The 16,760-nt window shown below is 37.5% G+C and overlaps 1 protein-coding gene across 37 annotated transcripts in view; it reads right to left on the bottom strand.

Moving 5' to 3' along the window:
• The window catches only part of DLG2 (discs large MAGUK scaffold protein 2), a 1,002,605-nt gene that overhangs the window by 212,050 nt on the left and 773,795 nt on the right, over window positions 1-16,760 (bottom strand). For all 37 annotated transcript variants that reach the window (XM_061343348.1, XM_061343335.1, XM_061343334.1 and 34 more), the window contains 2 exons: window positions 13,348-13,416; window positions 3,072-3,228 (listed from right to left, as the gene is read on the bottom strand). In XM_061343348.1, coding sequence (XP_061199332.1) covers window positions 3,072-3,228; window positions 13,348-13,416 — 226 coding nt within the window. The remainder of the gene's footprint in view (window positions 1-3,071; window positions 3,229-13,347; window positions 13,417-16,760) is intronic.

Genomic DNA, 16,760 nt, shown 5'->3' with positions numbered 1-16,760 from the left:
GCCTCACTCCATCCTCCTTTCAGGCAGTTGTAGAGAGCAAAAGGTCCCCCCTGAGCCCTCTCCAAACTAAACCACCCCAGGTCCCTCAGCCATGACTCATAAGACTTACTCTCCAGACCCTTCACCAGCTCCGTTGCCCTTCTCTGGCCCCACTCCAGCACCTCAATGTCTCTTGTAGAGAGGGGCCCAGAACTGAACACAGGATTTGAGGTGCAGCCTCACTATGCCCAGCACAGGGGGAAAATAACAGCATCAGGCAGAAAGAGAGGTTAGAGAGGTTATGGGTTTTGGTCAAGCCTTGTGGGCTGACTCTGGGACTATGTATACATCCAGTCTGTCACTCAATTGCAATTCATATTCCATAGATTAATAGAATCATAGACTAGATTGGGTTTGTCATCTAGTCAACTAAAGGTCATCTAGTCCAACCCCCTGCCATGGGCAAGGATATCCTAGTTTTGTTGGGTCTCATTCATGTATTTGCAGTCTACTTAAGGTATATTTATAGTTTCCTTCCCAAAGGTGAGAATACACATCTTTCAACTAGACCACACTTTGCCATATTCACTACACAAGCATGGATTAGCAAACTGCTCTGGTCCTCCTCTTCCACATGGGGAGACTGAGGCCCAGTAAAATAAAGCACCTTGACTAAGGTCACACAGAAGGGCAGTAGCTAAATCAGAGAATTAAATCCAGATCTGCAAAGTTTAAATCACTTACTATGCTCCCCGTCTGAAAGAAACTTCATGGAATAATCCCAGACTGGTTTGTGTTGGAAAGGACCTTAAAGCTCATCCAGTTCCAACCCCTGACACAGGCAGGGACACCTTCCATTAGAGCAGGTTGCTCCAAGCCCCGTCCAGCCTGGCCTTGAACACTGCCAGGGATGGGGCAGCCACAATTCAACCAACCTTGAGTTAGAAATACTAGCTTTGAGGGTGCTGTTTGCTCCTGGTGAATCAGATTGGTCATGTTTTGGGAAAGAAATGGGCAAACTATTTCTATAGGGAAGTAAGTGCTGATGAGGGATGAGACAAGAAAGAATAAACCAAGAAAAACAGACCTATATTGCAGCAGTCCTTATAAAATTACAGTGTCTAGGACTTTTCATCAGACAATGGTCTAAGATTAACCAGCTCTAAAAGTAGCCTGTGCTTGAAATTTGCTTTGTCTGAATATGGAAAAACGGATCCATAATAGTTATTTGTGACTACATAAGTAAGCAGTGCCCGACTTGGTGATTGCCTGGGGATAGGCATGCAGTCTAATTTGGCAATAATTTCCATTCCTCTCTGCTTAATGAACAAATAAACTACTCTTGCATGACAACTAACTGGTGCAGCAACACTGGTAACTGTAATTAGAACTTATGGAAAACATTGTTACAAAGCAGGCAAAAATTAGTGTTTAAAATTCAACTCTGGGAGCACCATATAGTGTTAAAGGTACCTCTGCTTAAAAAGAAAGGAAAATGGACTTTTAATTTTGTATCTGGATTTCTGACCGCAATGTATTGTGAAAGGTTTTGATTTCATAGTGCTCCTTCAGTCAGATTTATTTTGCTGCATCTAGCCAAGGAAAAATAAATTACCCAATTGTACTGAAAAAAAATCCATTTCTGTTCTTTGGGTCTCTTGGCTGTGGTGCTCTTGGCACAGGCTTTTGACTTTCTTATCTCTTCATGCTCACAGCCTTATAAGAGTTTATTTGGTTTTCTTGCAGTGTCCTACAAACTTTCTGCTCAGGGAACTCTTTAAGGCACCTAAACATCTTTTACTTGTCCTTTCTCACTTTTTGTTAAAGCACTGTCAAGGAACAGGTTTAGATAAAACATACTCTTACAATCCTCACAACTTCACGTTACTGCGTCCCTTTGCTGCTAACTCACCTGGTTTTCCATATATATTGCAAAACAGCCTTAGCCACCTTTTCATACCAAAACTGTGGCAGGTGGACAGTAATTAATTTTTCATAGAATAAGCCAGTGGCCAAGATAGTCCTTAGCAGTGCAGGAAAAGTATTCCAGCTTCCTCATGGGTTTAAACATTGACAAGGAAAGTGCCACATAACCACGCCACGTCCAGGCTAAAGCCACCTTCCACTCCAAAGTGAATCAAAGTGCACCCAAGGATGCAAGATTCACAGGGATAGAAAGCACAGCAGAGTGAGGGGGACACTGCAGCCTAGTGTGTCCGTCACTCATCTGGGATGAATAATTCCTGTGTTTCAGTGCTTTGCCTTAAGGCTGTGTATATACTTTGCTTGGAACAGCCACGACTCTATCAGTTTGAGACAGTTTCCTTTTACTGTGAGGCAGCATAATGTGAATGGATGTTTAACTACATTTGCAAGGCTTTCATTGGCATTCAAAATCCTTTACATTCAGATTGTTACAGTCAGATGTTCAATTACTTGACAGAGCCTAAAACATAAATGCGCTATCAATATATACATGAAAGAAAAATTAAAAAGATGTTTTTGAGACTAAGAATGCAAAATATAACCTCGGGTTACAAAGCCTTCTATCCTGTAAAATTTAGAAATTAATTTCAGAGTGATCATCATATTCATTAGAGGCACAGAGACAATTAACATAACCTAATTAATCTACTTCTTGCACTGGGCCATTTGCTAAGCAGTTCAATGCACACTAGATGGCACCCCCAGCCTGCAGGATTTCACTGTACTGCTTTTTCTCCTCAAAGACAATCTGAAACTGAGAAGTATCTTCGGCCTAAGTAATGCATTTTGGGCAACATGGAACTGGATGATGGGCTACACTGGGAAACGCTGAGGTCTGCCCTCTGTTTAGGTCCTCCCTGTAGTGTTGCCACACTGTAGGTAGCGTTAAGCGGAGAAAAGTCTTATTCTGAGCTAAGTGCAAGTGACACCATTAGCAAATGCCATAAAACCTAAGAGCAAATAAACAAAATACTCAGTGATAAACTGTTTCCAGCTTGGATTACACAACACAGAAACCAAAAATGCCTTCTTTGTGTGCTCCCTGCAGTACAGAACAAAGAAAAAGATGAGGCGGTTGGCCAGCAGAGCCCGACACAAATACTTACAGACAAGATCTGATCCCCTCTCTGCAGTTCTCCGCTGAGATCGGCAGGCCCGCCTGCTAGGATGAAAGACACGAAAATGCCTTCCCCGTCTTCTCCTCCCACTATGTTAAAACCAAGTCCTGTGGAGCCCTTGTGCAGGATGATTTTTCGAGGCTCTCTGTATAGAAACAAAATGATAACGTTTATCCATTCAAAACTCTCAGTGTAGATGCAGTTTTCAAGGCATCTGAAGCATGTTATGTTTTGCTTAAGACACAATGGCTTGTTATTACCTAAATAAACCATTTAACAAATGAGATAAATCTGTTAAGAGGAAACAGATAAGGTAGTAACTAACCAGCACCTTTTCTTATTTTCAGCTTTATTACTTTATTAACTAGCATTATTATTTTCTTTTTCCCCATGGTTGAATTCAAACATCTCTATTAATTTCAGCCCAATGGACTTATCTTCAATACGTTAAGTGATGAGTTTATTAAAATAAAAATCAAAACACTGAAGGCATTTTATAATCTAATTTATAACAACACTATGTATACAAGCAGAATCAATCTTTATATGGCACTTTTTAAAGTTCTAGTCTTTCTTTTTAAACAAATAAACAAAAAAGAAATCCAAAACTCTAGGCAGACCAATGGCAAGTGTGTTTGATCTTGGCAGATTTGGAGCAAATCACATTGCTAGGATCAAGCTAATAGAGCAGAATCTCATGAAAAACTGGCTTGACATTATCAAAAGCTTGCAATTGTAAAGTCACACAGCAGTTTTATCACTGAACCATACCAATGGATATCTGCTTTTGCCTTACTGGTTTATAAAGTTGGTCATTATGATGGAAATCAATAAATAATAACAGCTACATCTACTACAGCACTTTCCATCTGTAAATTGAAAATATGCCCTAGAGGATGCATACACAATAACATGCATTTTACTGATGTGAAAACTTATGTCCAGAAAGAGATGTTTTTCCTAAGCAATCAAGGTATCATCCATGAGAAAGTGTCCCAGGTATTCCAGTTCCCAATCTTTACTCCACACAGCAGGCCTCAGATCTGTCTCTCCCTTGGATGCACAAGTAAACACAACCATATCTATACATACATACACAACCCCAATATTCATTGGTACTTACCCCACTTCAAATCCCTCTAACAATTTACTTTTCAGACAAGTATAAATGCTGTTACATTAGTATGTGCAAATGTTAAGCCCAGCCCTGCTAATACTCACAAACCCATATTTTTACAGACAAATAAGATGTTCTTCTAATCCTCAGTTTTTACAAGTATAAGGTATCAGCAAAGTGACAACTGTGAAGACACACACACCCCTCACATACAGAACCATGTTCCAGAATTCTTCTGGTGGAAAAGATCCAGCTTTTCCTCTGTACTATAGAACAGTTTTACATCATATGAATGGAAAGAGAGAAGTGACTAATTAAGGGATGTTTTATTTGATGTAAGTCTCATGGCTCTCTACAGGGAGAATTAAGCTTTTGCATGACAATTCCGAAATCAGTAGGTGATCATCTTTGCCCAGTGATAATGTATCCCCAGCTTGATCATTATCTTTAGATAACACCTTAACTTTCTGAAACTGAAACTTAAACATTTCTGAAAGACAAAATTAAAGCATTTTTATAGTACTTTTAAAGGTGATTGTAACCTTTAGAAAATGTACTAGTCCTACTCCATATGTTCTTCCTTCTTATAAAAATTTCTTAACACTGTAAAGTCACAAAACAACCCTTTAAACATACAGCTGTGAGAAAAAGATGTATTGTCTTGAGTTTGTACATTCTTGAAGCATTTTTAAGTATTCATAAAATAAAGGGGGTTTTCTTTTCTTTTGGATCATTGCTGTTGATTTGCCTTCTAGCAACACTTTTAGCCCCTTAAGTATACGTGATTAGATATAGTGTAATCCAGGTCTAAGAATACTAAACAGGTTTTTAATTAGGAAGGGTGGCCTGAGGGTTGGAGTAGAATTAGGACAGCAAGCTGGAAGCAAGGGTTCCTCTCCCTGCTTAACCCATGCGCTTCTGAGTGATCTTGGCAAGTCATTTGTTCTTCCAGCTTCCATTTCCCCATCCACTAAATGGTACGGTGACACTTGTCATCTTCAAGTCCTACACAATCAAAAACACTTTCCAAGAGCTAAGTGACTGTGTCCTCGTTTCAGCTGGGATAGAGTTAATGTAGATTCACACACACAGTGTGGATTTAAACCATGACAGACTGCCATTATTATTTACCTGAATATTGAGGAAAAAGGGGCAGTAAAGTCAAACAGATCTATCTGCGTGTGCTGCTGGTGAGAAAGCAGAAGAGCTCTTGTTCAAGATGAAACTCAGTATTTCCACATATGACAGACAGCTTGGATCAAATAGTTGAAAGGCAGGGCTATGGAGAAAACTAGGTCAATACAACTGGGTATCTACTGAATAGTAAGCTGTGTAGCTCAACAAAAAGTTGGCCCAGTTATTAAGCCCTGTCTCTGATCAAGTCAGCAGATTTATGTCTAAAACGCTGTCAGTGCTGTTTTGTGATTTTGGCCTTTTGACAGCAAAATTCATGCTCTGCTCTTGGATCATTATGTTCAGAGGAAGTTCAAACAATGACAGGGAAATGTCAGAATCCATGATTAGAACACAATGAGGTTTGGCTCCTGCTCTTTAGCCTAAGCAGGTCATTCTGGTAATGACTCAAATTTGGCTGTATAGACTCTGACCAACCACAACATCTCTTCATACTTCTTTTGTAACCCAGTATCCTGCAGAATCTGAAAGGCAGATTCATGAAGATGCAAATGTTGTTGTCTTCACCATAGAAATAACCTTCAGCCACAACTGTACTGCTAAACCAGAGAAGTAAAGGCATATGCCAATTCAACATAATTTAATACATTTTTTAAGATATAAGTAATTGTTCCTATTTGCATAGTGCATTTAGTATGAAAATGAAAAAAAAGCACTTATGATGCTAATAAATCTTTGTAGGATGTTACGAAATTAAGTAGGAAACCAATTTCTTAAGCAAATAAACTACAATACCAGCCATGGATCAGTTGATTTCCTAAGAGTAATGCAGCAGTGAGTTATCTGTCAGTGCTTTAGTCACACTCACAAAAAAGCCAGTTTTGATAAAGCTGGAGATGAGGATGTCACGTATTTATCTGCCTGATATAAAAGTTTATAGTCAACTCTTTTAGTATAATGGTTAAAAAGATCTAAGAACAGACTTAACCAATTTTTTCTTAAATATCTGGGAAGCAACATTAGGAAAAGCTCCTTTGCCTCTATTAAAATTCTTTATGAAGGTAATTCTAACACGCAGAATGTGGACAAATGCTGTAAAGGAGGCAATGGAATCAAAGACTTCAAGATGACATGGTGATGGGAGAGCAAAAAGCAAAAGAAAAGCAACTCGAATGTGAATGCTGTTTTCTTGCAGTAAATAGACCCAGTAAAAACGTGTAGTTCTCTGCAGAATACAGCAACTGAGGGAAAGCCAACTTCAGGGTTAAAGCCAGCTTCAGGGTTAATTTACCTTAAAGATCAGTGTTCTGTCTGGAGACAATAGGTGGCACTCTATAGCTACCTAAGAAAAAGCAACAGTCAACATCCAGTGTTTCTGAAATGCAGGTTTCTGCCTCCAGCTTTAAATACTTCTCCCATTTACACATTCTTCCTTGATAAACACTGCTGAAGGTGAGTTTCTAGGTGCCAGCAAAGCGTACTAGCACTTTAATTTGGTGCGTGTGCATGCTTTATGCCCTTCTGCAGCTTTGTACCAAATACAGAGAAGTGCAGCAGGGGAAATCAAGCAGAAATCAGAAAGGAGTGTGAGATGAAAACATTCCTGGACTGACAGAAGGCAGCAGAAGGGAAAAGAGAAAGAAAGGAGACAAAAAGAGCAAAAAAAAACCGAGAGAACATGATAAATTGAAACAGTGGATGTGTGAAGGAGAGCAGCGAATGAACTAAGGTGGCAGAGAAGGAAGAAAGGAAGATTTACTGTAATGCAGCCAGGAGCAAAGGAGCAAATAAAGTGCTGCAATCCACACAAATTTACAGGCTCAGAAATCAATGGGAGAATCAATTTGGATGGACTTGATTACTTGCTTCGGGGAATGCATCAGATCAGAGTCTGTAAAGCTCATTACAAATTGCAGGCCTGATGTAAGAGCAAAGTTATGAAATTAATATTTGAAACCTGTAAGCAGCAACAAATCAGAGTGGGTGAAGCTTTGACACTTAAGAAAATGTCTTCTGCCATAAAATGCAATTACCAAAACAAGAATCAAAAAGTGAGGTGTTTTTCCTCCTTAGCACTTCTTGTTTCTGTTTGCTTATTTGGTCATTATCTTGAAAATAGCTGCTACATTTGTACTCAATATTTGATCAGTTTAGTCTTTTACAATAGGAAAATGACACAGAAAAAGTGAGCATCCCCGTCGTTCTTCTACAGATTGTGAATCCATGTAATTCTAGAGTTAATTCAAGAGAATAAAAACTAGACTGATAAACGGAGGGGAAAATCTTTCTGAAAACAAGCAATTCTTATAATAACTGACTGAAAGAAAATCCATTTTTAATTTGCTTATTTTGTGCTTCTGGCTACATGAAAGAACGCAGACAGTTTTAGTATTCATCTCACACTCACAGCTCCATCTTTCTCTTTCTTTTCTGCCATCTATGAAATTGGGGTGTTGACATGAATCTGGGCTTTTTGGAACATCTATAGAAATATTAAGCACACTGGGTGCTTTCAAATACCAGACCCTAGAGAGTTCTTTAGTTATATATAATCAATGTGGTACCCCAAATCTGCAGGAACTTAGAAATATGGCTTTGATCTTGCTTTGGCTGCAGGTTTTTTGATGTTTTAGTATGGGGCTTTTTGTTATTTAGTTATCTTTTGGGGGGAAGGAGGGTCCAAAAAATGCTGTTTGCTTCACAAAGGATATTAAAACCATACATCCATTCACGCACATGCTGGTCTGGTGTTACAGTAACACATATCATAGAAAGCCCAGAAGAATATTTAGCTTACTGCTTGCATAGGGGTAGTACCAGTCTCCAAATAAGTGCCCAACACCCTCTGTGCAAAGCACCACACACATGTAATGCAACAATAAAGCATTCAAGCTACTTAAAGGAGCAAATAGCAGGAGGGAAAACTGAAGTAGAGAGATATTGTATTAGATGATTAAAGTCACATATTAGTAGTGCATCAGGGGTACAACCCCCCCCAAAACTAAGGGATCAAAGCAGCCTTATCTTGAGCAGCACAGTGTTTGGCTTCTGACAATTCACTGTGTGAGCACTGAGGTATGCCTGGTTAGGGTCAGTTGGCTACTCAAGCCATTTCTTCCTCAAAACAATACTTCCAGTTTTCTGCTTGTGCTTGAAGAAATTCTGATAACTGCATTTTATTTCAGGCAGCCAAAAGGCTTCATGCTGGAAGGACCTAAAAAGGTAATTCAAACAGACAGAGCATGCTTCTTCACAGCATTTAACACAGAGAGCTAGGATGGACAGAGAATGTGCCAGTGTGTACGATGTTTTAAAAGCTGATTAATCACACCAGAGAGAATCTGAAACCTTATGTGTCTTAAGGTCTGGAATGTGCACACACACCTTTTTAAAAGATACTGAAGTTCAGACAAAACCAAACTTACTCAGCTGATTTAAGTTTTAGTACCATCTACTACTCAGCTCCACAACAATTCAGACAAAACCCCTACCTTCTGTAGTGCTCTCATTTATTGCTTTATTGCAGTATCACTTCTGTTGCATCTTGGTTTTTACTTTTCTCCTTGTTATTCCCTTCCTAGGCTTGGCAAAAATCTTCCACCGCGATGTAAAACAGCACAACCTCTTGCCTTCCTTCCCAGCCTGATCTCCCTTTCCTCTTGGGTTTCCAAAACACCATAAACTGGCAGCGGTAGGGAGCTGGTAAATCTTCCATTCTTTGGACCCCAGTGCTTCACTTTCTAAGAGCTTAGGAGGAGCTGAACACATCAGTGTTACCTATCTGCGCTGCACTGGACCCACTGAGGTCTGAGCCCTAATTTGTGACTTTAATTATTATCATCCTGATTTCAATTACGGATGAAACTAGCAAAATTAAGGAAGCCTTCACATTATCTCTTGCAGTCACATTGAGCACCACAGTGCAGATGGGTAACTGCCTTCTTAAACTGAGACAGTGTTTTAGTTATGAGCAGAGGGTTCATTTTCATTACCTGCAATTGATTAGTGACATAGTATTTCATTCTACTAAATGCTGCTATACTAAAAACTAAGCCTTTAATGAGATGTTCATTTATCATAGCACATTGTAAAATATATTTTACTTACTATGGTTACCCATTCTGCTTGGAACAAGTATTTTATCTGTTTATTTCACTATACTTTCCTTGGCATTTCTTGTTGATTGAATGCTGACATTAACTGTAAAGCAATACTTTATCCCAACTTTAATACTGACTGCATTTTTAATGCATTTATTCTGCAAACAGCATGTCTAACTTGTCACAAACTTTGAAGTAATTTAATACAAGGGAACCTACTGGGACCCAGACTTCAGCCTGACTGATGTGTGCATGAGTGCACTGGCTTATACATGTGCAACTTTATTTGTTTTTTTGGCAACCCCTCTGGACTTTAGCAGTTTTTCATTTTGCCTTTTGTACAGGAATTAAAGCCTGAACACCAGGCAATGTTTTCTGGCTACAGCTGGCAAGATGGAGTTGGCATACAGGAGTAAACTCGTACTTGAAAAACTGGTCTGCGTTTTTGCCATGACACCTGACATTTACTTTAAATACACAGGAGTATGTCCCTAGATTTGAGAAATCTCATTGATTTCTAGAGCAACAATGCAGGACAGCTAATATGCTCTTTAACTTTGAAAGGGACATGGTTACTCCAGTATGCTCATTCATTTATACTTTCATGTAAGCACTTGTCTCTCTTCCCTGATCCAGGAGGTGCATTATTCACATGCTAATAATCAAAATAAATCCTGAAAACTGCATCTCTGTTCCACCTGTTATAGCAGCTCCATACTAGGAAGCTTGCTTTATCTCCTGCTTTTTAAAACTATTGGTTCCATATTGAAACCACTCTTCTATTAACTATAACTTACAGCATATGATGGCTCTCTTTACCATGAATGCGCCAGCTTCCCAGTTTGTAAACAAAGCTAGATGAGATGGAAATGGTGATAGGCAACTGCACTGCACTGTCAGGAGATGGGAAGTATTCAAAGGCTAAGAGTATACTTAAAAATAGCAGTGCCTCTAAGCCATGTTTCAAAATATCAATGCACAGCCCATGAGTAGCAAACGTCCAAAATTACTCCATATAAGACACTTTTGAAACACAAAGCAATATCATGTTCAGAATAAAAATTACCCTTAGTCATGGTTTAAATGCTGTTTATTTATGTTTAAATATTTATATATATTTGTGATACTCAGTCACGTTGATAAACTCATTTAAACTTTCCATCAAAACACTCTTGATCAAGTAAATTGAAATCCCAGTTTCTAAGCAGCTCAGCAGAAGAGATGACTGGTAGCATATAGAATACAATTTAGTCTGAATGTCAACTGCAGAGACAATAGCTATCACACATCACTAACATTATAGCTTAGTAATCAGGATTTCCAAGTAGCAGGTTTTAGTTTTCATTCAATAATCCTTCTATTTTGGATACTCACATTTAAAATTGTTCCTTAAAACCATTTAAACCATTTTAAACCATTTGCTAAAACCATCTTAAAAAACTCAAACCAACAATATTTTCAAAGTCAAAGGTTAGAGTTTTCTTGTTTTTAAACCATGCAAAGAAACCATTAGGGGAGTTACGGATTAGATCGCACTAACGAGAACATCAAACACCTGTGAATTCATGCTTTTATACACATAATAAATCTGGTCAACTAACTCATGTGCAGTCATTACACTGTGAAGAATATATGGCTTGAATATAAAGGAAATTTAATCTTTAAAGACCTTTGAATTTTTCTCACCTTGCTGCTCTTTTTTTTTTTTTGCTGTCCATGAAGTCCACAAAATCCCTCCCTAAAAACCCCATTTTTATGTATAAATCCATTCCCTAGAGGAAAAAAAGCTATTAAAGTTTTTTAAGAATCTATTCCAGCCAGCTCAATTATCACATATTCAACAGGGTGGAAAGGAATCAATGCCAGCAGATGCAGTTCTCCCTGTATTTCTTTAACCCTCCCCATAATTCATTTCTCCTTCAGAGGAACCAATAATTATATTACTTCAGTGACTACACAGTCAGTCACACTGAACCAGCATGGAAGCCACGGATCTGAGCGCATGCTAGGGATGCCTTGCACATAAAGTAGCTTTACCAAAGTGCATCTCAAAAGCAATAAAATGAGTCACCTAAATATAGGACTCTGATGGAAACTTAGTTCCTAAAAGAGAGAAATAACTTTGTTTTGACCTCAAATTGTATTAGCTATAAACACACTTAGCAGCACGGACTTCACAAAAACATCAGAATAAATTGAGCTTTAATGCAATGAAATATTTAGGGCTGAGCTGATTACTTAATTTTGCTCAGCGGTGTAGTAGGCTAACAGTCCCACTTTCCTATGTGAAACGAAATATGACTCAGTGTAAACTGATTAGTAATAATTACAAGCCAGATACCCTTCTACCTCCCGGACAGCAGGAGACCTGTAATATCAGTTGCAAATATCCTGCACTCTAATGATTCATATACAATATATGCAAGTTGACTGCATGGCCAGTATGGAGTCTACAATTTATCTAAAACTTCACATACACAGAATGATTTCCAAATTTCAATAGGAGTCTAAACCTATAGGATACCTCCTGAATTATGGAGTCCAGTGGACCAAGTCAGAGACAGCATAACAGGATTTCTTTCCTTAAATCTCAATTTGCCAATTATTTTTTTTATATAATTACCATTTTAATAGAGAGACTTGCTCTTGAAGCTCAATTTTATATCAAACATCAATTTATTCATGAGTTGATTTGAGGAAAAGGGAATTAATATATGACCCTCTATGTTTGTCATGGAGAAAGAGAGATAAAATCCAGAAGAAGGGTTTTTAAGCACTGAGAAAGGTTGTCCAGAACACGTCCAATCTTCACATTGGAGAACCTTGAGCAAAGTGATCTAACTCGAAATTAGCACTGTGTTTGAGGTTGGATGATTAGGGCTTTATTTATATGATTACCTTCCAGATGACAGACCTTAAGCGATGAGCACCTTTCCAGTAGCAATTTCATTATTCAGTCTTGGTTTCAATGAATAATTACTAGAGATGTTCTATACATTTTAAATAAAAGCTTAAAATCTTAGATCTAGATAAGGAAAAAACTGAGACTTGTCAGAAAAACATTTCAGACTTCAGTTAAGTATGGACTATTTCACATATCTAACTCTTTTTCTTCTGACTGCACCACAGTAAGGTTGTAACGGAAACCAGCATACAAGATGACATCTTTCCTCTGTGGAAACTTTGAATTCTCACTTTTATCACAAGAAAGAAAAGCTCTGAAACAGAAGCTGACAGCAGGCAATGACGTGTTATTACCCATGCCTACAAAATATTTCAAACAGTTCCACATTTCCATGGATGGGGAGAAAGAAATCTAACGTTTGCTGTAAACTATGCAAGTCCGTGCAACCAAAATCTGTGTTTCAGTGTTAAACATCAGCTTTTCTAAGATCATAAAGCTGTAAGAATATTAACTGTGGTTCAGAATGATTCCTATTTTGCCCAACTGTTTTTGTTAAAATGGAGTCAGCTAAGTACTTAGAGCTGTGCTTCTACAAAGATATACAGCAGCACAGATGATTCTTCTCTACCAGTACTTCTTCATTCTTAGCTCCAGACACTTTGTCAAAAAGAACTCATCGTGCATTAAGAAAACACAGTAAGACTTCGTTGTGTATTTCCATGATTAGTGGAATATTTACAGCTAACACATGTAAATATTGGCATTAGTCAAGTGAGATGAAGACACTGTATTTAATATATCTCTATGACTTATTCTTATCTCCATGAAAACCAGACCTTTCAGTGTAAGTATCTAGAAAGGACCAGCACTAATTTGAAAGTAGTTATTTCTTCATCTCACAGACTTAAGCCACATTTAGTTAACAACTATGTGTACATGGGTAGTTCAGTGTCTGGCTGAGTGGTATCTGAGAGCTCTACAGGCAGCTTCAACAGAGAATCATCTTACCCTTCCACAGAAATGGTCCGCTGCAAGCTCACTGTGGGCGGACGTGTTGCAGTGCTGTGCTGGGAATGACTGTATGACCAAGGAAGAAGAAAGAAAAGCATTTGTTAAAGAAATGGAAGTTTCTCTCATTCTTATTCTCTCTAGCAGTTTAGCTAATGCGAAATTAGAAATAACAATCAGATTGTTTTACACGTCTCTAAAGCATTTTGACTTCAGTGATGCTCATCACTTCAAAAAAAGGGTTCAGCCCTTCAAACTCTCTTGTTTAAAGTCAGGTTTCATTCCTCATTAAAAGAAGACGGAAAGAGAGTAACGCCCCCTTATCTTTTTCATTCTTTTTAAATATATATATATACACACAGAGTTCAGTGACTTAAAATAACTTGGATCCTAGTTGCTCTGCTAAATATGTTAACCATAAACCACAAGGTTAATTTCAGAGCAGAAGGTAAATAGTAGATGATGTTATCAATCTAATTCTCGGTGTTTCTGAGGTAGAATGCTCAGTAAAAGAGAACATTCACTGCTTATAACTGAACTATAATGTAACTTTGAATTTTACAAATTTCAACCAACATTCACTTTTCTATCAAATTTTAAGTTTCTTGAGTTTTTCCACATGAAATTTTATCAATCTAAGACACACTTAGGAAAAATAATGTTATTTTTTAAGCAAAACACAGACTCTGGAAAAAAAATCTTTTTAGATTGAAAATCCTGAGTTCTAAAGGCTTCTCATATGCCATGTTGCCATGAGTAACCTCAAAAATAGTTATGTTATATACATCTAACAAATTAGACAGTATATGTTAACCTCGGTATTGTACTGTTATATAATAATATTGTTCCATTACTATTCATGTAAATATAAAAAGACAACAACATAGCATCACTGAAAGGCAGTTCTGTGATAACAAGTAACATTCTTTATCCAGGACAATGTGTTTTTAAATTCTAAAATGTAGAAAGACCTGGATGTATGTTCTGATTAGTTTAAATGGCTACATCCCATAATGAGGCCCAGTATTAATAATGCAAAGTACACATTAAAAGTAAATCTTTAGGTCAATTTTTATATCTGTGACTCTACCAACAGCACATTTTGTCTTGCTTTCGAGCTCCATATAAAACTTAAGCTGTTTGTTCAGAATAAGCACACTTTTTGTAAGCTAAAACATTTGGTATCAGTGAGCAACACATCTATTTTATGCTTATTTTTTCACTTCAAGAAAAGTATACCCCATAGCAGTGCTGCATTTTACTGGTGCATTCAACTGATGGGTTTCAGGACTGATACTTAACTCAGGTTACTTTGTGCAAAACCTGAAGGTTATAACCTCTCTGTTTCTAAATATTTTCTATAGTGGATGAAAAAAGACTAAGAATTTTGTCACCATACTGTTCATAATGGCCTTTACAAAACTAGAAAAAATGCTTAGATTTTATAAAAGGTCTGCTTGACACCACGTGCTTTTCTTTAATCGGGGACAAATTACCTTTCTGAACACCTACCAACCTAGACCTAAAGCTGCTATTGGCTGCACTCGTAAATTTACTTCTGGATATTAATATTCAGCTATGTAAAAAAATATATATTTTTATAAATGAAAGTTATTATTGTTTAAAACATTCTTATATAGAAAAATTGGTGAAAATACAATTTTGAACTTTTTGAGGAAAATCACTATTGAAACACGAAACTGAAACGAGAGCAAACAGCATTTCCAGACGTGATTAGGAGCACCATGTTCCTTGATTTTGGATGTCGAGTCTAAAACAACTCCAGAGCCCTGCACTGCCAAGAGAGGTTATCCATCCCTTTCAGCAAATCAGAATTGTAACATCTCAGCAAAGGGAAAGGTACCCAGAACTCAGTAATCACTCTCCTCAGCCACTTGAGAAATTGTGCTGTGCCACGTCGGCTTGATAGTTAACCTCACACAGTATTGTTATGGCTGGGGCAAGAAGCAGCAAATTAACAAAGGATTTTCCAGACAGGGTGACAAAAGAATATTCAGAAGGAAGAGCAGATTCTTGGAAAAACAAAACACATTTCAGTGATGGAGTGGAAAAAAACAAAAAAGACTGGGATGGCAATATTACTTTCTATTATATGAGATGATTTGTTCAGTAATGTAATCCCATAATAAGTATGAATTAAAGCAATGATTTCAATTCAATATTCTCCTGCAATTACAAAACCACTGAAGCACCAGTTGTCATCAGTATCCCTCACTGGAATGACTACCTAGTTATGCAAAGCTGTGTGAGGAACTTTATACCTTACTTCTTCCAACTAAATCCTATTGGCAATATTCCACCCATTAGAAACCCTTTCCCAACCCTAGGTATTTGTGACAGAGAGTTCAAACAAGCCCTTAGCTTTTTTTCATTAAAATAACTCATAACTGGTGGTATGAAAACTCATTTTTTGTAGATAATTATAAAAATCAAGTTTGATGCTCAATACAAACTTATGCCTTCTAAGGTATCGTCATGAATAAAATGACACTTAAAAATCAAACCCACAGTTTAATCACTGCTTGACATAAGTGGCTATCCAGTTGGAGACAGAAATAGCAGTCTGATATCATTCCTAACTGACTTCTTTAAAAGATAAAGCTGCGCCAAAGTGATGAAACCAGAAGAAGCTGTTTCCATCAAATGCTTAATACAGTTGTGCAAGTGTCATGCCTTTTGTAGCACAAAGGAAAACTCCTGAATTACTGCCACCAACATTTTCTATGATGAATGCCTAAACATGGATACTTACATCCCTATGAGATATGTAGCTAAGCAGCATATTTTTACACTCACAGATCTAAGTATTCAAAGTTTGACATTTAGGCTTATAAAAATGCTACCCTTTCTCTGAAATGACACAGAATGAACGTCTCCATAATTTTAATAATACAAAGTAATGATATTTCAATAGACTATTCAGTATTGCAGCCACACAAGATGGACTTTTCATGAAGAAATGAATCTCACACCCTGTAAAACACCAGTTTTAACTTAATTCCATTTAATTTTAGTTCATTGAGACAACGGAAACATCCTATTCTTGTAAGATAATTCATATGAGTGGAGGAACAGAAATGAGATTATAAATGAATAATAAGGGTAAAACAGGGGGCAAAGAATCCAATCTCTCTTTTAATAGGTTTAAATTATGGGGGGTGGGAGGTGGGGGTGGTGTTAAACCCTTTTCTTAGGCAAGGTCTGGCACTTCATGACTTTCCTAACTACTAAAACCAGAGCAGCCTGTTGTCAATGTATTTTCTTAAATGTTTCTTATTAAAATAATAGTAGCAATAAGTATTATAGCAATTAGAAGGTGAGTAGCCAGTCTCCTTATTTTTAATTCTGTTCTAGCCTAAGGATGCTCTGAAGGCACTTCTGCTGTGTGGGTG

This window comes from Neopsephotus bourkii, unplaced genomic scaffold (genome assembly GCF_033783945.1).
Source record: "Neopsephotus bourkii isolate Nb327-2 ecotype Australia unplaced genomic scaffold, CSIRO-AGI_Nbou_v1 NB_1825, whole genome shotgun sequence".
Classification (NCBI taxonomy): domain Eukaryota; kingdom Metazoa; phylum Chordata; class Aves; order Psittaciformes; family Psittacidae; genus Neopsephotus; species Neopsephotus bourkii.
The sequence above is the reverse complement of the archived record's forward strand: the minus strand, read 5'-3'. Positions and strand labels throughout refer to the sequence as shown.